The sequence below is a fragment of the Chelonia mydas genome, chromosome 6, assembly GCF_015237465.2.
Source record: "Chelonia mydas isolate rCheMyd1 chromosome 6, rCheMyd1.pri.v2, whole genome shotgun sequence".
Lineage (NCBI taxonomy): Eukaryota > Metazoa > Chordata > Testudines > Cheloniidae > Chelonia > Chelonia mydas.
In genome coordinates this window covers 119,476,963-119,498,539 of record NC_051246.2, presented here as the reverse complement: position 1 = coordinate 119,498,539, position 21,577 = coordinate 119,476,963, and the positions used below count along the sequence as shown (strand labels likewise).

Genomic DNA, 21,577 nt, shown 5'->3' with positions numbered 1-21,577 from the left:
TCTGAACCACTGAGCAAGCACATCAGGAAACCGAGAAGGAAAAAGGTCCGGCATCCTTTTGTTGACTTGTTCTCTTCCCTATTTCCTGCTCCATCCCTCATTGAGCTACTTTCTGACTCAATGCCCAGCCTGCTGTGAATGAGGTGTAATTAGTCATATGTAAGTAATAGGTTATTCAGGAAGTTCTGCTAACGAAATAACGTAGTGAACTTTGTACATGTATAAAGGTCAGGAAAAGTGACTAAGTTGCTACATACTATAATGAGTTACTGTTAGCAGGCACTGGCAAGATGAGAGAGGAAAAGTGTATAAGAAATTGTTGAAGTTAAGTGGCTTGAAATTTCATGTCGGGGAAAACATTTATACTTCATATCATCTTTAAATCGACTACAGTACCATTTTTAAGGGAAATGTGTAATTGCTGAACAACCTTCCATTTTTAATATTGTTCTGAAATACTACCACCCTTTGATGGATAGGTCTTTACTACAGATAGTGTGTTTATTTGGCATGAAAGAAATGCACACAAAGGTGCCTGTCTGAACTGTGCATAATGAGACCATAGCACTTACAACTCCTCAGCCAGTTCATGCAGTGAGATTTTACACTTTCTAAACAATTAACGTGGATACTATTAATAGTATGCCACACGGAGCTTTTATCTAGTGCCTTCCATCCAAGGATCTCAAAGGATCTACTACACCTGTGTGACTGTAGTGTTAATCTGGAGTCTCATTGCTTGAGTCACTTACAACTAGACAGGATGAGGCATTTGGGGGATGTACTGTGAGGTACAATCTACATTTGTCACGTGTACAGTGGTCCACAAACTCTTCAAACCTTAATGGTATAACAAACCCAGATTGTGGTGGTAAAGATGTACAAGTGCCTCCTAAAATGAGCACATGACAGGTATCAAAGTTAGCTGCAGCTGAAAGGATTGCAACGGCAAGCTTGAAAACAAATTATGCTAATGGCTAGAATAAGCCTGATCCTGTCTAATTTTCACAGCTCTGCAGGTTTTGACCTGACTAGTACCTTTCCTTGTGCTATTTACCTGGTGTTCTAAGGGGCCAAATCAACCCTCCACATGCACTGAGGCAGCTTTGCACCTCCTTATGATGGGTCAGAAGGGGCCACTTCAGCTCCCAGTGCAGATTAAAGCACCATTCCAGCAGTCAGAAGGAGCCAGGACAGGGCACAGGAATGCCACTGTCACTTTCTATCTCCCCCCCAGAAATGCCCCTAACACATCCACTCTGCCGGTGCTCCTGTGGGAGTGGCAGAGAGCCAACTGGGACACCTCTGCACCTGCCAGGAACTCCCCTTTACATCAGGGGAATTCCCGAGAGGACTGTTACAGTGGTTCTGTGGCCCTGTTAAGTTGGTATAAAGGTGCTGCAATGCACCAGTGAATTTCTCCCTATCTTTAGGCTGGCTGTGCTTCATTTTGAAAGGTAAGTATCTGCTCTCCTGCCTGGTGGCCTAGTGGTAGTGCTCTTCAGTGATTATGTGGAAGATCTAGTTTTGATACCTGTTCTTATTATTTCTGTCCTTGAGGCTTCGGTGAGCAGAACAACAAAAATATCACGAGTCCACAGCCATGCTGCCATGAGCTACGATATTGTCACATCTCATAAGCTAAGCAAAACTGGCTTTCATCCGTTCTTGGATGAGAAACCTCAAAGGGATAACAAGAGTCTATGGCATATGTATCCGACTGCAGCAGCTATTCACCCTGCCATTTCTATTTAAACTTCACAGACACCACTTTTTTTTTTTTTTTTTTTTTAAAGAAAAACACAGTTGCATGCAAAAATGACTTTGGCTTGTTAAAATTAAGAACCTACGTAAATAAAAGTCAGGGAGTTAAGGATATTACAGCAACGCCAACTTGCACCCCTAGGAGCTTTCATTACAACATTATACAATATGTATACAGGCATGCAAAAGGTTACCTATATGCACCAAAACGTCTCTTTTAACAAGTGTAGCTCCTTATGTGTCATTATTGAATAGTATATCACATTACCCAGCTTTGTATGAGCATTTATTATTGTTTGTTATTGTTATTTATTTATGTCAATCAACTATGGGCCCCATTGTATTGGGCACTGTACAGACAGAGTAGCAGACAGCACCTGCCCTGAAGAGTTTATAATTTAAATTGACAAGACAGACACAGCATGGCAGAGGGGGTATAACACAGAAGCAGAGTGATCTATATATGATGGAATATAATGAACGCTTTTGTCATAGGACTCAATCTTGTGAGGTGCCAATTGCTTCCGGTGGATCTCACTTCTGTTTACCACTCACAGGATCAGACCCATAATCCACATGATCAAGGAGACATAGTTAATATTGCTGTGGAGCCTTCAATGCTAAATGCACTGACTCTGGCCAAAATTTCCTCTCTTCACTCTCCCTAGTTGTGGTTGCATTGTGTGCTATGTTCTAGTTGTTATTCTCTTTCCCAGATGCTTCTTACTGTTTGTCTGTGTGCCTGTGTTTATGTAAAGCTTCCTTCGTGAGGCCTTCCTATGTTAATCTCTTCACCAACAAAGTATTGGCATGTATTTGTGCTGGCACAGTTGTCTCCTGTTTTGTATTTGTCTGAGTTCGATTGCAAGCTTGTTGAGAAAGGACCTTGTCCTTCTGTGTTTGGTAAAGCACCACGTATGCTTGTCATGCTGCATATGTAAAATACTTTGACATCCTTTGGAACAAAAGGTACTAAACTAATGTATTATATTCAGCATAGAACATTGTCTTAATACTATATTAACATAATTTATTTTACCTGTACTGTATTGCAAAAGACAAGAGATATTAGTCCTATGTGACAACATGAAAATTGTACCATGATTGCATTGCAATCATATTTCTCCTACAGCGAGGCTATGTTTGTAGGAGTCCTGCTCCCACTGAAGTCAGTAGGAGTCTTTCCACTTCATAATGAGAGTTGGACTGAGTCCACTGAACCCAGACCTGCAAACCATTATATACCTGAGTAGCTTTTTGCAGGTGAGTAGTCCTATTGATCTAAATAGGATTACTCATATGTATAAAGTTATTCATTAAGAGTCTGCAGGATTGGGGACATAGTTCGTAAAAGATTTTAGTGCCTTGACTCTTTAGAGTAGTTGAATCTATTTGTTCTGCAAATGGAAAGTGTGTTCTCTGAAAAAAGAAAAGGAGTACTTGTGGCACCTTAGAGACTAACCAATTTATTTGAGCATGAGCTTTCGTGAGCTACAGCTCAAATAAATTGGTTAGTCTCTAAGGTGCCACAAGTACTCCTTTTCTTTTTGCGAATACAGACTAACACGGCTGTTACTCTGAAACCTGTGTTCTCTGAGCCATGCCCTCTGACTTCTAAACTTAAATGTTTGAATCATTGCTATGGAACATTGCCTCCTGCCACTTCCCCTACACAGCTCCAGGAGCAGCTCTGATCTGAGTCAGGAATGCTCTCCGCACCTTCTGTCCAGTCTGTGATGCAGCTGCTCAGTAACACCCCTACTGGCCACATGGTGCATCCCTTTGGTTGCCCCACTCCTTACCTATAAGAGCCCAATTGGTTCTGCCTGTGCCTAGGGGAGTACCAATCGGAGGAAGGTTCCTCTCCCTCATATAACTTACAAGAGGGAAAAAGAAGAGAAAACTATGAACCAACAACCAGTTACATCCCCCTTCCTTTCTGTCAAAGTCCCAGCACAGATGAGAGCTCTAGGGGCTGCTCTAATTTATGCAGGCTGTCTGTGGTCCCTAAAGGACATAAACCAGCTGTGGATAATCTGAATGCAGCACATTCCAGCCACTTTCCCTCCCTGTGCTGCGTTGCAGAAGCTGCAAGGAGAAAGCTATGCTGGCTCTCAGTGCCTGGTGGCAACTTGAAACTGGTTGTGAGTTGGAGTGCTCCCTTCTGCACCGCCTGAGAGGCACAAACGAAGATGAACAGGACAGAGCATATAGCCCAAAGTACTCAGCGTGGCCCCTTGAACACTCTGAAATAACTTGTCCAGCCTTAAGGCTGAAAAGGTTGGACATGACTCCTTTACATCTTTCATAATGAAAAAGAAGCTTTTAAAAACATTTGAGTTTTAATAAGGGTAACTGGAAATTATGTTTTCCTTGTGGTGTACAGTACCATGCGGAAACAGAAACGAGATGGTGAAATTTTTTCATCAATAGTTTAAATAATAGTGTGCTGTCATGGATGTTTATGTATTGTCCCAATAAAATCTCAGCTATGAGGCTGAACAGTTTTTTTGCATGTTATAAAGTGTATTATTTGGTGAGTCTCATCAGTTGTACTTGGTGCTGTATGAAATGCAGAGGAAAAGCACAAGCCCTGGCCCAAGCATCTTACGGTCTCTAACGGCCTTGTCTGCACAGGGGATTTCACTCATCCGTAACCAGCCATCAGTGTACCAGATGGAAACCCAGTCGACAGGCCAAGCCATGATTTACAGTTTATTCAAGTAAGGGTAAGTTGCACTGGCAGCAGTCATGGTTTGTAGTGGCTTACTCTTCCTATGCTAGGGGCATGCATAAGTAACTGGCCATCCCTGCCTGAAATTCCTGGGGACAAGGCCTTCGAGCCTTGAACCTACAATCAGACCCCTGTGGATGGCCCCTGTGCCCATGCAGAAACCCACTGAAATCAATAGATGATGTAGGGATTAAGCCATGTGTGCTTTCACAGGATGCAAGATATTACCCTAAATTAACAAATGTTTGAAATCAATCTTCCTCAGCAGACCTGTCTTGATGGAGGGGTCCGTGTGGCAGCTGTGTGTGTGTATACATTTTCTTTACAGGCCTGCCGGTGTGGGTGGTGATGTCTCTGCAGGCTTCTCTTGCTGATGTTAGTAAGTGCTGGTGGTGATATGCTGCCTCATCTGCGTGTCCATGTTGGGGAGGGGAGTTTCTCAGGCCTCTCTTTGTGTTTGGAGGGGTGAAAACCTCTGCAGACCTGTCTCTATCTACAGAGGTAAGGATCTCTGTGTGGGAGGGGGTTCTCAGTGGCAGGCCCAAGGAGCGAGGGTTTCTCTAGGACCACTGGGGACGTGCGTAGGGGGAGTGTCAGTGTCAGGCTCGCAGTGGGGGTCTTGGAGGCAGTCTTGGGGGTCCCTAGACTCCCTCTCTGCATGGGAGGGGAGGTCTAGCCCTGCTGTGTGCACGGGGTGCCAGTGGCAGGCTCGGGGGGGGGATCTCTAGCCCCACGGGGTGGCGATGGCAGGCTGGGGGGGGTCTCTAGCCCCGCCAGCTGCCGGTGGCAGGCTCGGGGGAGGGGGGGGTCTCTAGCCCTGCTGTGTGCACGGGGTGCCGGTGGCGGGGAGGGGGTCTCCAGCCCCGCGGGGTGCCGGTGGCGGGCTCGGGGACCCGGCGGAGGGGGGGGTCTCCGGCTCCGCGGGGTGCAGGTGGCGGGCTCGGGGGCAGGGTGGGGTCTCCGGCCCCGCAGGATGCCGGGGGCGGGCTCGGGAGCTGGGGGGTCTCCGGCCCCGCAGGATGCCGGGGCGGGCTCGGGGGAAGGGGGGGGGGTCTCCGGCCCCGCGGGGTGCCGGGGGCGGGCTCGGGGGAAGGGGGGGGGGTCTCCGGCCCCGCGGGGTGCCGGGGGCGGGCTCGGGGGAAGGGGGGGGGGTCTCCGGCCCCGCGGGGTGCCGGGGGCGGGCTCGGGGGAAGGGGGGGGGTCTCCGGCCCCGCGGGGTGCCGGGGGCGGGCTCGGGGACGCTGCAGCCTGGGCCCGCCCCGAGCGCTCTGCAGGCCGCGCCGTGTCGCCGGGGGCCGGGCGCAGGGGGGCTCGTCCCCAGCCCGCCCCGCACACAGCTCAACACGTGAGACTCCAGCCCCCGCCCAGCTGTTTGCTCAGCTGACCCAGCCGGCGAGGGGGGCCGGGCGGCGGCGTGGCCTCTCAGTGGTGCGACGCCTGGCAGGCCCGGCCCCGGCCGGCCGCCCGCCCGCCCCCTCGTCCTCCGCCTCCCAGCGCTCGGCGAGGAGCGAGCAGCCCGCAGCCTTGTGCGGTCAGAGCCGACGCCGAGCCCGTCCCCTCCGCAGGCCCCGCCGCCTGCCCCATGCGCTGAGCCCCGGCCCCTCGGCTGCGCCTCCCCCCAGCGCCGCGCTACCCCCTGCGGGGACTGGAGCCGCCGGCCCGGACTGCGACGGGGCCCGCCGCCATGGAGATCACCGGCGAGAAAAAAAGGTACCGGGGCCCGCTCTCCAGCCGCGATCCTCCCCCGCCCCGGGCCTTCCTCTGCCTCTTTAGCTCCCCGTGGCGCTTCCCCTCCTCCTCCTCCTCGGGCCTGCGCCGCCCGCCCCATCCTAGGCACCGGGGCCTAATCCCCACTACCCCCCCCCCCCGCCCGGTCTGTGGGGCTGGGGCTCCTCCGCCTGTCTGCCCCGCCGCACGCTTCCCACCCCAGCCTGCCCGGGGGGGGGGTTGGAGACCCCCTGGGGATCTGCCCCCTTCATTCCAACCCCTGTCACATTCCCCTTTTCCTCCCCCGGTTATACTCTGTCCTTCCCTTCCTTCTTCCCCCCCTATCCCTCTCCCCCGGGCGCCCCTCTTTCCCCCCCCCCCCCAACCCCCCTCGCCTCCCTGCCTCCCCATCGGCCTCTATTCCCTCTCCGGAGAGTGCTGCACTCTCGTTTCTCCTCCTCCTCCCTGCGGTCCACGTCGCCATTTTGCGGGGGAGGGGAGTGCACAAGCTGGATCTCAGAAAATTAATATCCAGGATTTGCGCGGGGAGCTTTTGGCCGTTCTGTTTAATGCATCTTCGTCTCCAAGATAATTGATTAACATCAGCAACACTTAATGCATAGGCCTGGTGGAATTCAGTGGCCTGAGCTGCTTTTTTGCTGCCACACGGAGCATTACACAACTTAAAACAAAAAACAAAAAACAAAAAAAAACCCCCAAACCCATTCTTGTTCTGCTCTTGGCTTGGAGTAAGTAGGGAATGACTTGCCGTTGATTAACTGTGATGTGTGTTCACCTGATTTCATGACTATGTACTGTGTATAATTTCAGGTTTCAGAGTAGCAGCAGCGTTAGTCTGTATTCGCAAAAAGAAAAAGAGTACTTGTGAGTGTAATAGTGTTTGGATGAGAAGAGGGGGTGGCTTTTTAGTGTGTCGATTTGTATTAATAAGAACCATACTCTTGTTTAAAGCTCTCTACAATCTGTCAGAAAATAGGTACACCAGATTAATAAAGGTAGAACAGTTACAGGCAGCAGAAACGAAAATACACAGCTGTTTAGTAGTTATTTCAAAAATTGACGGATTTTTAAAGCCAGATTGGGAAGGAAGAGAATGTCTATATATGCTGAGAAAATCAACACAGTATTTTTTTAAAAGGTACAAATGTGATGAGATGTTCTGATACTGAAAACAACTCCAGAGTGCTGTTTGTACTGGAAAGGATATGTGAACAATGAACTGTGACGTCGTCGGGGGTTTTCTGGTTTTTTTTTTTTTTTTTTTTAAGGCATCTTCTGCAGTTTTGGTTTCCATAATTGGCTGGTTTTTGTTGGGGTTGGGGGGGAGGGAGGAAGAGTGGAGATTCTTAAAATGTTGAACCCATAAGTAAAAATTTCTCTTCAAGGCGCTGATCCTCTAGAAAAGAGAGAGTTTACTGAACAATGTGTGTTCCAAAGTATAAATAACTTTCTTCTCTAAGAATTTTTAATTCAGATTCAAAAGGGGGAAATGAAAGCTTCGAGAAATAAACCTTATTATATGTTGAAGGTGTAGAGTTTGCTGGGGAGTACAATATTTTGGTTATCAGGTTTTTAGATTAAACAAACTCCACCAATGCGCTTTGAGGAGGGATTAATTTAATCTCCATCTGCAGAAGGCAGAGTATGTTTATATTATTATTGTTAGGGTGACCAGATGTCCTGATTTTATAGGGACGGTCCCGTTTTTTGGGTCTTTTTCTTATATAGGCTCCTATTACCCTCCTCCCCCATCCCGATTTTTCACATTTGCTGTCTGGTCACCCTATATTGATACCTTTTTTGAGATTTAGAGTAGCAGCTGTGTTAGTCTCTAAGGTGCCACAAGTACTCCTGGTTTTTTTTGATTTGTTATCTTGGTCTTTGTATCAGAGAATCATCTGAGAAGGTCAAATGAGATAAAGATATAAAATGCTTTACTATTTAAATCATACTGGAAGTGAGACGAATTAAATATCTTTGTGGCTGAACTAGCTTTTTCTGGTGGATATTGATTTTGTGCAGTTAGAGGTTGCAAATACTGTATGTGAAAATACTGAGCAATTTACCTGTGGGGGAAGTGCTACCTTTGCACCAATTGCAATTTATGTTTCAATATAAAAAAAAAAAGTCTTGTGTAGCAAAATGTTTAAAAAAAAAAAGTCTTGTGTAGCAAAATGCATACAAGTAGGGTACATATGGGTGGTTCCCATTCTAAACTCATGTGTTCCACTCAACGCTAATAACTATCATAGAAAATGTTGCACCATAAGTAAATGACCTTTACTGAGCTTGGCCCAGTTTAAAGGCTGGTCTGGAAAAGGTTTTGGGGGTTCAGTTTTTTTAGTCCCTTCATTCTGTGTCCGTGGCTGTTATTTTTCTGACCATCCTCTTTTATTTGGCAACTTTTTCCCATTTTCCTGCTGCTGCTGGATGTGATCTGCCATTTTATTTTTATTTTATTTTTTGATGTAAGAATCAGTGTACATAGGAGGGAGGGGATAAGCTAAAGGTGACGCGCAAGAATGAGAATTTATTGGCTGCTGCTTCCTGGAGACCTACTTCAATGTGGGAAGAACTTCCTTCTGAATCTTCCTGTGAAGTTGTATTAACTCTAAAGTATTGTGGAGTATGTTTTTTGTTTGAAAAAGAAACAGTATAAAATTTAAGTTGTAATTTAGGAATACTCTTCCTGATGTTATAAATGCATAGAGCAAAGATGTGGGTAGCCATAAAAGGAAGGACATGAGTTGACATTTATGCAACTTGGAGCAGAGAACTTGTTGAAAGTCTGTGTTACTTGAGAGACAAGATGAGTGAGGTCATATATTTTTATTGTGCCGATTTCTGTTGGTGGAAGAGACAAGCTTTCAAGCTACACAGAGCTCTTCTTCACCCACCTTGTCTCTCTAAAATCTGGGGACCAACATGGCTACAGTACTGCAAACATCAAATGTTACTTAACAGTCCCAAATTGTTTGAGGTGGGTTAGGTTTGACTGTGTGTATTGAAGGATTCTTTGAAGCTGATTCTTTCCATTTTCCAGTAATGTTTTCTTGAAGCTACAGAAATGCAACATTTGAGCCAAAGGTTTAGTGATGGTGACTCACTACAGTTTAATTTTCTACTCTCATACATTCATTTAGTTGAATCCCTCTTATTTTACACCACATGAACATTGATGCTTATTTTTAGTTTTGTTAAAATTTCTGTCATATTTGGAGACGCAACATAAATCCTGTGGTGGTTTCCATCTTTTTTTCCCCCCTGATGTGTTGGAAACAGAACTAAATTTTTGTAATTTTGTAAGAATTTGGATAAAAGTTAGTATTTGTCATAGAGCAGAAAAAAAGTTGCAATACTATAAATACAGGAGCAGCAAAGATTGGGAAACAATCTTACTTGATAGTTTACTCTGGAATTTAGTAAAAAGAAAAGGAGGACTTGTGGCACCTTAGAGACTAACCAATTTATTTGAGCATGAGCTTTCGTGAGCTACAGCTCACTTCATCGGTGAAGTGCTCAAATAAATTGGTTAGTCTCTAAGGTGCCACAAGTCCTCCTTTTCTTTTTGCGAATACAGACTAACACGGCTGTTACACTAAATTCCAGATTTCAGAGTAAGAATAAAGGAATCTTAACACTTGGGTACATCCGATTCATGAGTATTTGCAAGAGGATATAAAGTGAGACTTGTTATCTGCTAGTTGAGTGTGCTGTGAAGTCCTGAACTTAATTATGGAGGTGAGTAGTTATAGGTATATGAAGAATGAAAAAGAAAAGCTGTACGTAAATGTAGATCAGTGATGATAGTAATTTTAAATGTGAATTGGTGGCTTATGGACTTATTGACTCATGGAAAACTTCGAAAGACACTTGAAAGCCATTCTGCTTTATATAGCTCAAAACTTCTGTAGTTCTAGTTTCATTTCTTATGGACACTTGACATATTACTGACAATTATTTGGGTTTTGCCTCTTCCCTTGCAGTTAAACCATCTTCAGTATGGGTTCATGGAGGCCTCTTGCCACTTGTGCCTTGTGGGGAGAAACAGGGTTTCTGAGAGGGGTTTTTGTTTTCAATTAGTAAGCCTCGGTTGCCATTCTTTTGGGCTTTTGTTAAACAGGATAATACCAATATGCTTACCCTTTATTTCCAAATAGGGTCTCTTACTCTACTGTTCAGTTCTTTGGTGTGAATTTGGCCAAAAACAAAAGTAATCCAGCCTAAAAGGATAGTATATGCTAAAGTAAAGTTTTAGCCCCCTAAATTTTATAAACCGGGTACAAATGCTTGGTGCTGCCAAGAGGGTTTTTTCTCTATGCCATGATGTGAATGCTCACCATTAGCAGCATGACACTTGCGCCATCTTAAGTGTATGTGCTGCGTAGTAAAACTAGTTAATATTATTAAAGACATGCTGCTTGTGACTACACATACTAGAAAAGAAACTAAACAAGAACGCTATCATCTTCTTTCTTGATACTATAACATTTATTTCCTGAGTATTCAATAACTTTTGAAGTAAATTGTTCCTTCTGTTTTCAATATTATCTATTAAGGGTAACATACAGGAGAATTTTAAGAGGTAATCTCGGGTGTTCAGTATGCCTTATATACCAGTAGTTTACATGTCTATAATGCAACGCTCATATTTGGTTTCTAGTTTCATTAAAACTGCAGTTATCGTCTACATGTTTAATTCTTAGTTGGGACTTAAAAACTTGACTAGACATCCATTATTCCATTCCAGTATGAGAAAGGAGGGTGGGGTCTCCACCAGCAAAACCTGATGAGAAGCCAAGTTCCAAGGCCAACAGATACACAGATGATGAGAGGGGATGACCGTTTTGCTGAGGCTATTCCAGCATCTTATCTCTGGAACCATTCATCATGGACTTTGTGTTTTTAAAAAAAATCTCACTGTTAACACTGATTCAGCTCTGCCAGTGTGAGCAGTGGTGGGAAACTCAGCCAAAAAGGCTAATCTATGTCATCGATATTAGTTGCTGATTAGTAAAAGTCTGAAAAATGTGAAGTCGCACCTCCCCAGGTGTTGTGAGAGGGGGAGATTTTCTGTCTCTTTATGCATAAGTACTTCCTGTTTCTGCAAGGGGGGGGGAAATGGTCTCCATTGCTTTACCTTGTTAATCAGCCATGTTTTGTGTGGCACATCAGAGTAATTAGCTCCAGTGTCTGTTTCTGCAGCTTCTCATTGCTTTACTAAGTATGCATAACATGATATGCACAAGGTTTTGAATACCATCAATAAAAATTATCAGAATTTTGTTAATTTTACTTTTTTGATGTTTAACAAAGTTATGAGTAACAGAAGTGGCCCTGGAGCAATCTATCGCCAAGATTTGGAAAAGGACTAGCTTTCGAACAATAATCTAATGTCAAATTATCTTCACAAGTGCAGGGGCTAGAAGCTTTTTGGTAAATGATAGACAATCAACATTTGCAGAATCTAAGCTAAGTACTATTGCTAGCTAGCTAGGGCAAGCCTCTGTCTTGCCTGGGGCCAGCTGATTTACCAAGCCCTGCTTCTGAATAGGGAACATCTAAAACACGCATTGCTTAATTTTTTCACATTGTTCTCTTTGTGGGGATGTTTCCTATATAATTTTATCCTAAATGAGAAAATAACTAATTGAACATAAAAGGTGATAATTTAAAAAGGGAAAATAGGGAAATGTTCTCTTAAAAAAAAAATCTATAAAGAACGCATGAAAAGTGTTTAATTTGCAAATTTTTGTGTATGGTTTTTACACATTAGAAATCCAGCCTTCTTTTCCTTTGACTGCTAGATGGTGCCTGGAGAACTAGTGAAATTGATATCCTAAGAGTAAAAAGACAGAAAACTGAACAGTTGGAAGGAGAAGTGTTTTTTTTAGTCACTTATTGTTTACAACTTTAACACTTAATTTCACTTGACTAATGAGCATTCTGGATAAAGGATTTCATTAAAGATTCAGCACCCTTGCCCTGTGGTAAACTGTTCTGAAAAAAAAAAATTCTGGGACCACTCTCCATGTGATCACGCCTATGCTGGAATAAGTGAGCTCACAGAGGGAGCTATTGTGAAATATTTTATTCCAGTTAATTTCCCTATGCAGACAAGCCCTGCGAGTCAGCTCTCCAGTTCATATTCTTTGGTCCACCAAAAGTCTTCCTGAAAAAACAGGGGAATACCAGACTTGACATTCCTGTTACTTCTGAGGATGGAAAAAGGGCAGAGCAAGCACAATGCCGTTCCTTGCCGCTTCCATTTTTGTTAGAAAAATCTGCCTTTACACATCTCTAGATCCTTGTCTGAGAGGAATATTTCTCCCTCGACTTGTCTGCAAACAGGAGGGAGAGGAGTGGGCAACAGTTTTGTGACTGCTGGTTGGTCAGAATCTTCCTGCTAGTGAGAGGATGCAAGTCAGAGAAGTGTAGCTACTGAAGCCTTGTTTTAACTTTTCCGGTGTGGCTCCATCAGTGATAATAGTGGGAGAACTAGCATAGGTAGTGTGTGGGTGAGAGTAGGTGTTTTAATTTCCATGCTATCTAGGCCTGCTCTGATGCAGCTGAAATACCAGCAACTGGTCTGCACTAGATGACCACTGTTGCTACCACCAGTGAATCTGTAACAATAGTGGGAAACTTTAAGGAAAAATGTAGTGTAGAGAAGGCCTGATAGGCCAAGTACACAACAGGCATACAGCAGCAGGGAGCAGTGGTAAGAGTCTGTTATCCCAAGTTCGCTGCGGTCTCCTTTAGCATGCTGCCCTTTCTTCTGGCTCCTCTCCCTCATTTGTCAGGATGCATTCAGTCACTGCTGGGTGGGGGGGGGGGGGGAGAAAGGAGCTGAAGCTGTTACCATGGTTGGGGGGCATTAATTAGCTCTTGGCTCAGTACTAGGGCTCTTTGTGAGGTGAAAGAAGATACCCTTCCCTCATTGCACTCCCCATCTTTTATGAGAAATGGTGAGCATTCTGTCTAGTAAGAGCTTATCTAAGCTAGGGTAAAAGGTATATTTTAAAAACACTTTAGCTAAAAGTGTTTTAAAAAGACACATTTTATGCCAGTCTAGACAAGACCTAAGAAATTCTCATACTTTCTTCTCAGCCCATTGTTGATGGAAGAGGGAGACCTTGGTGCTAGTGTGACTGGCACTGATGTCAGTGATGTAACAGCATGCACTTGTTCCCTGGTGCTTGCATCTTCCTCCTTTGGATGGTTTGAGGGGAACCTTAGACCTTTTAAAAAGAAAAGGAGTACTTGTGTCACCTTAGACTAACAAATTTATTTGAGCATAAGACCTTTTGTTTCCTCTGTGTAGTTGGATTAGGTATAGAAGTTGATAAGTCTTTTGAGAACACTGAGACTGTTGGTAACAAATTCATCTTTTCCAATCAAGTATTTTTTAATCATCAGTAGAAACTGTCATTAACAGTTACTGTTTGTTTGAAACTCTTATCTTTTTTTGTGGTTGTCAGGAACCTAAGAGACTTTGAAAACTTCTTCCGTTTAGTCTCTTCTGCTCATAATTACAGAGAATGGACCAACTTTTTTGAATGTCCTTGGTACTTGCTTAGCCAGGGCATATTTAGGGAGATGAGTGTGGTAGTGGTATTAAACTAAAACCCAGAAACTCATGTGTCAGCCAGATTTTCCCCTAAGAAGAATAATTGAAGAGAGTGTCCTATGGCAAAAACCAGTTGTCATATATTTCAAGAAAGCATTTGATGCATCTGTTGTGATTCAGTTGGGAACGTTTTTAAGAGTTATGGTATGCCAGTAAAAATAACTAATATAATCAAGGCAGCTTAACAACAGTATAGAAGATCTATTTTGTGCTGATCTATCTAGCCTAAGTGACAGCTCAACCAACATGCAGATAAAGACGGGGTTAATAATCAATTATGGGAGGAAAAGTCAAATGAGAATCCCAGCAACTTCCAACTCAAGCATTACTTTAGAAGGCAGAGGAATAGGAAGAAGTGAGTTAATTCACATATGTTGGCAGTAACATGCATGCAAGCCAGTGGAGATGGCCATAAGGAAATAATGTCACAAATTGGTAAAGTGACAGCTGAAGTCCCCAGCTTAAACAAGATTTGGTCATTGAAAGTCTACAACTTAAAGACCAGACTACAAATGTTCAACTCAAATATTATATCTGTCTTAATGCATGGATGTAATAGCTGGAAATCCCCCAAAGGTACAGGCAAGTCTCTAAATGCCTTAGAAAAATACTAAATATTAAATGGAATGAATTTATAACAAATGCTGAGATTTATCAGAGCATTCAACAGCTCATTTTCTCTAAAGCTATCCAGAAAAGAAGATGGAATTATTTGGGATAGCTGTTAGGAATGAAGCCAGAGCGTCTGCCATGGCAAGTGTGCTCTTGGGCAACTGGAGGAACACTGAAAGAATCCCTCCAAATACTACCTGAGGAGGGAAAACTTGTGGAACGTAACACAGAGAGAACATGCAAAGAGTGGTCGAGGATAAGCAAGGATAGTAGAGCGTTGTTTGTGCTTGAAGTGATGTTCAGCAGTCTGGGAAGAATTCAGATTATGGATCTTAGCTTCCAAGAACTGGTGTGATTTGGCCTACCATAAAAATGCTACTTATAATGTTGTAGGTAAGATTTTTCAGTTTTGAAAGAGTAGCATTTCAAAACCATTAGAAATGGAGAAATTATTTTAATATGGATGTATTCCAGCAGTGTGTCTTTAAATACTATTTGCGTAAATCACAAACCCCAACATTCCCTAGGGTTCTTTTTGGAGCCAGATCCCCCAGCTGATGGAGCTATGCCAATTTACATTGAAGCTATGTGAGTTTACGCCAACCTGAAGATCTGGCCCAAGGTGTTTTGTTCAAAATAAGCGAGCTGATAAAGGTGAACGCCTCATCAGATGTATACATATATAGTATCTGACCTGTATTTGTTTCCCTTTGTTGAAGTCTGTAATATCCAGACTTATAATGGCAGTGTCCTCCATTTTGACATCTACAGCCTTTGCATTGATATATATGAGACATTTTAAACTGCCCTGCTGGCACTGGAAATCTGACCTTTCAAGAATATCACTCCATGAGTAGCTCTTAGGAGAGTAAAGATAGTCATTAAACTTGATTTATATTGCAAACTGACTAGATTTACTTCAGACCTCATGGAGATTTATAACAGTTGGCCACATGTGGCTTCATGTTTTCATCCTACAGATAATAGCTATTAATAATTTATTATGTATGTATTGTAACTCCTAGGAGTCCCAGTCATGGACCAGGACCTCATTGTACTAGGCACAGTAGCAACAGAGCAAAAAGATAATCCCTGCCCCCAAAGAATTTACAATCTAAGTATCAGGCAAGAGACAGACAGATGGATACACAGGCAGTCTGATGGAGGAGTGCAAGACAGTGAGAGGCTGTGGTCTCAGCCACCACAGCCTAATTGTTGTAAAGTTTTTGTGGGTATCATGGCAGAGCAGGGTTTGAAGAAGGATTGAGTTAGTTTTGCAGATATTTATGGAGAGCTTCTTCGAAGTCTTAGGGTTAGCATTGGAGAAAGCACAAAGGTGCTTGCTTGAAAATTTAACAAGTGGGTGGTAGAGGCTGGCATCATGGGCGGATCAAAAGTAGGAGTTGTTGATTATTTAATACACCAGAGAAGACAGAGCCAGTGGATGGATGCAAAGCAGGGGGAGATGGTCAAAGTAAGGGGACAGGAAAATGATCTCTACAGCAGGATTCTGAATGGGTGGGCAAGATTGTATTTGTCAAGGCCAGAAAAAGGATGGTGTTGTAACTGAGATCATAGATGAGAGCCTGGACTAGAGTTTCAGCTGTGTGGATGGATAAGAAAGGGTGCATCTTAAGAGATGATATGCTGAAAGAATCTTCAAGACTTGGGACATAGCCTGGATGTGATGATCTGTGTGTGAGGGCTCCAGCTCAGAGATGACACTGAGGTTATGGGCCTGAGTGACAGGCAGGTTGATGGTATTTTCCATGGTCAATGAGAAATGAGATAGCAGGGAGAGTTTGAGCTCTGTTTTAGCCATGTTGAGCTTGAATTGATGGCGAGACATCCATGAAAAGATGTCAGAGAGACAGTCGAAGATTTTAGTTTGGACACAACATGGAGTATTTGGAGTAGAGAGATAGAAATTAATAAATATACATTCATATACTACTATTTAAAATATTTTGCTAAACATTTAAGGAAAAATCTGCAAAGTTAATACATTTGTAACTTGCATTGCATTGAAAAGGAGCTCAAATGAAAAACTGAGCAAGCTGCAACACTTGGTGCTTACAGTACAATAAAACTGTTTTGTATTACAACGCTGGGAGGTTTTAACAAGTCATTAACTTTTATTAAATATACCCTTTTCAACAGTTTCAACACTGATGTGATTGTTGTAATAGTACCTAGTGAACAAGGATGACATCTGTTTTCTAGAATCCATGTTTTATTGTACTCCTAATTAAAATCAGACTAGCTTTTTTTATATGGGGATCTTTTTACATTTTAAGAGGGAAAATAGAGTTTTAAGAACTCAGGACATCTGATCTTCAAAAATTTCTTTATGCAACTCACATCCCAGGATAAACTTACTAATGAACTGAAAATGCAAAATGTTTCTTAAAGGCCTGTATATTTTGTGTTTGGCATTTTAATTTTCATGATCATTTGAATGTATGGAATTGTACGGTCAAGCTAAGTGTGGCTTCACTTCTCCTTTTTAAAAAACAAAAAACCTCACCATCTATAAATCCTGCATCTGCAGCTCCTTCCAAGATATGAAAAACAAGAGGCGATGACTAACTACAGTAAAAGCTGTGTTATCTGGCACTTTATCAACCGGAAAGCTCTATAAATCAGCATTTCTGATATTCATTGAAAGTCCGGTTTGGCGTGGGTCCGACAGGCTCCCTACCTGGCTCCACATGGGTCCCTAGAAGCGGCGACATGTCCCTGCTGCTCCTAGACAGAGGAACGGGCACGAGGGGTTCGGAGTGCAGGAGGGGTGTGGGGCGTGGGAGGGTGGCACTCACCTGGGGTGGTTCCCCGCAAGCGGCAACATATCCTGCTGCTCCTAGGCAGAGGTGCGGCTAGGCGGCTCTGTGCAACACCCCTGCCCCGAGTGCTAGCTCCGCAGCTCCCATTCGCTGGGAACCACCAATGTTGTGTGTGTGAGTGCATGGTATTGAAAGGGCAGGGGTAAAGAATGGAATGGGTGGATGCATGTATTAATTTGTGGGGGGGAAACTTAATGATTTTTCCAGTGAGAACAATTTTATCAGAGAAGTTGTTTTACAATAAGCAGAAAGCAGACTAGGATGGAGTAGAAAGCTTAGACAAGTAATGCATGTAACTTCAATGTGCCCTTATAAATAAAGAATAAAGTTAAAGCCAAATTAAAATAACGCATTTTCCTTTGGTACAAGCAGTGGTGAGCTGGAGCCGGTTCGCTAGAACTGGTTGTTAAATTTAGAAGCCCTTTTAGAACCAGTTGTTCCGCGAGGGACAACCGGTTCTAAAAGAGCTTTTAAATTTAACCGGCCAAAAGTGGCGCCTTAGGCACCGACTCCACGGGTGCTTCAGCCCTGGAGCACCCAAGGGGAAAATTTGGTGGGTGCAGAGCACCAACCGGCAGCTCCCAACCCCAGCTCACCTCACCTCTGCTCCACCTCCTCCCCTGAACGTGCTGCCCCGCTCTGCTTCTCCCCTTCTCCTGCCGGCTTCCCGCAAATCAGCTGTTCGGGGGGGAAGCCAGGGTGGGCTGAGAAGCAAGCCGTGGCTTCCTGCTCAGGCCCAGGGAGTCAGATCCGAGGTGAGTTGGGGGGGGGGGGGGCGTGGTGGTGGTGAGGAGGGCCGCCTGCGCTGCAGCAGGTAACCTGGGGGGAGGGAGGGCGCAGGGGAATCGCTCCCCACCCCAGCTCACCTCTGCCACCCTCGGCCTGAGCGGGAAGCCGCCGCCTGCTTCTCAACCCTCCCCGGCTTCCCGCCAAACAGCTCATTCGCGGGAAGCCGGCGCAGAGAAGCAGAGCGGGGCGGTGGGTTCAGGGGAGGAGGTGGAGCGGAAGTGAGCTGGGGCCGGGCGCAGGGCGGGGAGCTGCTGGTGGGTGCTCTGCTCCCACCAATTTTTCCCCATGGGTGCTCCAGCCCCGGAGCACCCAGGGAGTCGGCACCTAAGGCGCCACTTTTGATGTGATCAGTGGGGGGAGCGGTTGCTTCCCCACCCCTAGGAGCCAGAGGGATCTGCCGGATGCTTCCTGGGAGCTGCCCCAGGTAAGCACTGCCGGGACTCCCCACCTCGCCCCCCGGCAGATGCCTCTGGCTCTTAAGGGTGGGGTGGCCATTCACTACGGTGGCCCACGAGACCCTCCTGCCCTGTTCTGGGGGCAGTCAGGGGACAGGGGAGGGGGGTGGATGGGGCAGGGGTCCTGGGGGGGGACGTCAAGGAACACGGGGGGGTTGGATGGGGGAGGAGTCCCGGGGGGCGAGGGCGGGTAACGACCCCCTCGTGGGGTGAGGAGGGAACCCGTTGTTAAGGTTTTGGCAGCTCATCACTGGGTACAAGAATACTAAGTTAGCTGCAGATTTAATGTTGTCTAGTAATGTAGCTGACCCAGCCACTGCTGAACCCAGGACCTACTACAAATCAGACCACAAGTGCTTAGCTCCACAAAGAGGATCCATGGGGGGGTGTTCTGTTTCAGGCTTCATCAGGACTCCTGTCCCTGCACCATTTGTGACATGGTTTCAAACCTTTGACCTAAATTTAGTACACTGTTGTGTCAAGTATCAGGAGTAAATGATGAGTGAATCCCCTGGCTGCTCAGCTGAAAATACCACAAGACTGAACCTTTAGAACTTTGTCTTGCATGAATTAACTTTCATCAAATGAAGGTTTATCTAGTAGACGAATCATTACATTTATACACTATAGAAACTGCATATAGAATACTGCAAAGACAGACTGAGTTCTGCCCATTTCAGCTCAGGATGGTCCCTTTGCTTCCAAGCTTCAGAACTTTCACCCTCTTCCTGCTCCAGTCTGTGTACAGTAACTCTTCACTTAAAGTCATCTTGGTTAACGTCACGTTGCTGATCAATAGGGAACATGCTCGTTTAAAGTTGTGCAATGCTCCCTTATAACGTTGTTTGGCAGCCGCCTGCTTTGTCCACTGCTTGCAGGAAGAGCAGCCAGTTGGAGCCAGCTGGTGGGGGCTTGGAACCAGGGTGGACCAGTAGCTCCCCTATCAGCTCCCCGCTCCCCTAAGTTCCCTGTGTGGCAGCCGCATAGCAGGCTATCAATTGCCGGCAGTTCAGCTGTCCTTCCCCCCCGCTGCCCTGTGCTGCTCCTGCCCTCTGCGTTGGAGCTGCTCCTGGAGCCTCCTGCTTGCTGTGCGGGGGCGGGAGGGGAAAGGGGTGCTAATGTCAAGGTGTCCCCCTTCCCCCCACTCCTTTACCCCATCCACAGAGCAGTGGGGGGACACAACAGGTATCAACAGGGCTCAGGACAAAGGGAGCTTGTGGGCAGCAGCTGCTGTCTCAACTTGCTTATCTACTTAAAAAGGCAATGTACTTAGAGTCGGGTCAGCGTACTTAAAGGGGCAATGCGCTTGCGTGTCTGTCTCTGTCTCTCTCTCTCTCTCTCACACACAGGGTGTGTGTCTCCCCTCCCTCCATTTGTGCTGCCTTGTAGAGTGTGAGGCTACATTAACAACAATGTTAACCCTTGAGGGCTCAGCCGAGTGCTCGTTCATCATTTAGCAGTAAGGCATTCCCTGGGAAATATTCCACCCTCTGACTCCACCTCAACCAAGCTTCATAATCATCATTGCTGTTTACAGTATTAAATTGTTTAAAACTTATACTGTGTGTATGTATATGTGTGTATATATGTATGTCAGATTGCATCTGACGAAGTGGGTATTCACCCACGAAAGCTTATGCTCCAATACGTCAGTTAGTCTGTAAGGTGCCACAGGACTCTTTGCCGCTTTTACAGATCCAGACTAACACGGCTAGCCCCTGATACTTGACTTCCCTCAGTTTGTTGCACTCATCTGCTGGCAGCTGATCCTTAAACTCCTCTATCTTGGATGATGCCTTCTGCCATCTTCACAGCTTTGACACCTTCCTTTCTTCATCTGTCTTTCACTGAATATTTCTCTGCTGAGGTCACCACAAGACCAGATCACAATTTGCTGTTTGCGTCCTGTCCCTTACCCTTTTTCTGAAATGTGAACAGTGCTGTTAGCGTCAGTGTCAAAAGTGGCTTCAATCTGGGGCACTCCATGTGGAACTGTAGAAATTCTAACCAGAGTGAATTGCCCAAGAAGCTTGTTGTCAGCAGCCATCTCTCTCTCACCCTAGCACACTTTAATCTCCACTTGAGTCTGTCCATCAGCTGCTATAGAAAACACCTGGCTTTTCTTGATTTGGAATCTTTGTGTTCCTGTTGATGAGCTAAATGAAGACACCTCCCATCATCTTGATTCCCAGGCACAGGGGAGCCATGTCCACCAGCAGCACGTCGGTGTCATCACCAGCCTTGAATAGCAGCACCAATAGCATCAGTTTTATTGGGATTAACTGTTTTGTAAGGAGCACCGTCAAACAGATCCTGCGCAGTCTGCTGCCCCTTAGGCATTCTGTTCATGCCGGCAACCAGGATAATTTGCCAGCGTCATTCTTGCTGATTTCAGCATCCTGCATGGCTTTTTAGCAAGGTGCTACTGTCATCCTGATCAGATCTGCTACAGTCCGCTTAAACTGGGAACAACTCAGTATCCTGCTCAAGTGCTTTGGTCCAGAAGCATACATAGTAAGATATGGCAAGTTAATGTCCATTAGCTCACACTTCACTTTTTCCATTGCAACTCTCACTGTCTGAAGAGCCATGTTGTTTTGTCAATGCCCGCCTCTCTTGAATTCCTTAACCGTATGCCTCTCTTGAATTCCTTAACAATGCTGCAGCAAATCCTGATGAAAATCTTCACCATCTATGGTCATTAACCCCTCCCATCTATGTGAATAGAGGCAGTTCTCTCTACTTGCACATTCAGGAAGACAACTATGTTGGCTTTCATCTGGAAGATTGTCTTCAAAATCATAAGGAATAGAAGTTTGGGTCAGATTTGTGATATTGTAGAAACTTGGGGGATGGAGGGGGGCAGAGTTTCAGGCTTCAGTGCCTAAAATTAGTCACCCAAGTGTGAAGATCATGGTCTTAGTTTTTTGAATGAAAACTTTAATTCTTCAGAAACTGGGTGTCTTTTCCCCCCACTTCGTCACTGCCTTTGCCCATGAAAAGGTAGGAAACTTTTTCTGCC

General features: G+C 45.1%; 1 protein-coding gene across 1 annotated transcript in view; it reads left to right on the top strand.

Moving 5' to 3' along the window:
* The first annotated feature begins 5,716 nt into the window (after nt 1–5,716).
* HIF1A (hypoxia inducible factor 1 subunit alpha) overlaps nt 5,717–21,577 on the top strand; it is a 43,060-nt gene continuing 27,199 nt past the window's right edge. Inside the window, exon 1 of the mRNA XM_037901134.2 lies at nt 5,717–6,208. Coding sequence (XP_037757062.1) covers nt 6,183–6,208 — 26 coding nt within the window. The 5' untranslated portion in view covers nt 5,717–6,182. The remainder of the gene's footprint in view (nt 6,209–21,577) is intronic.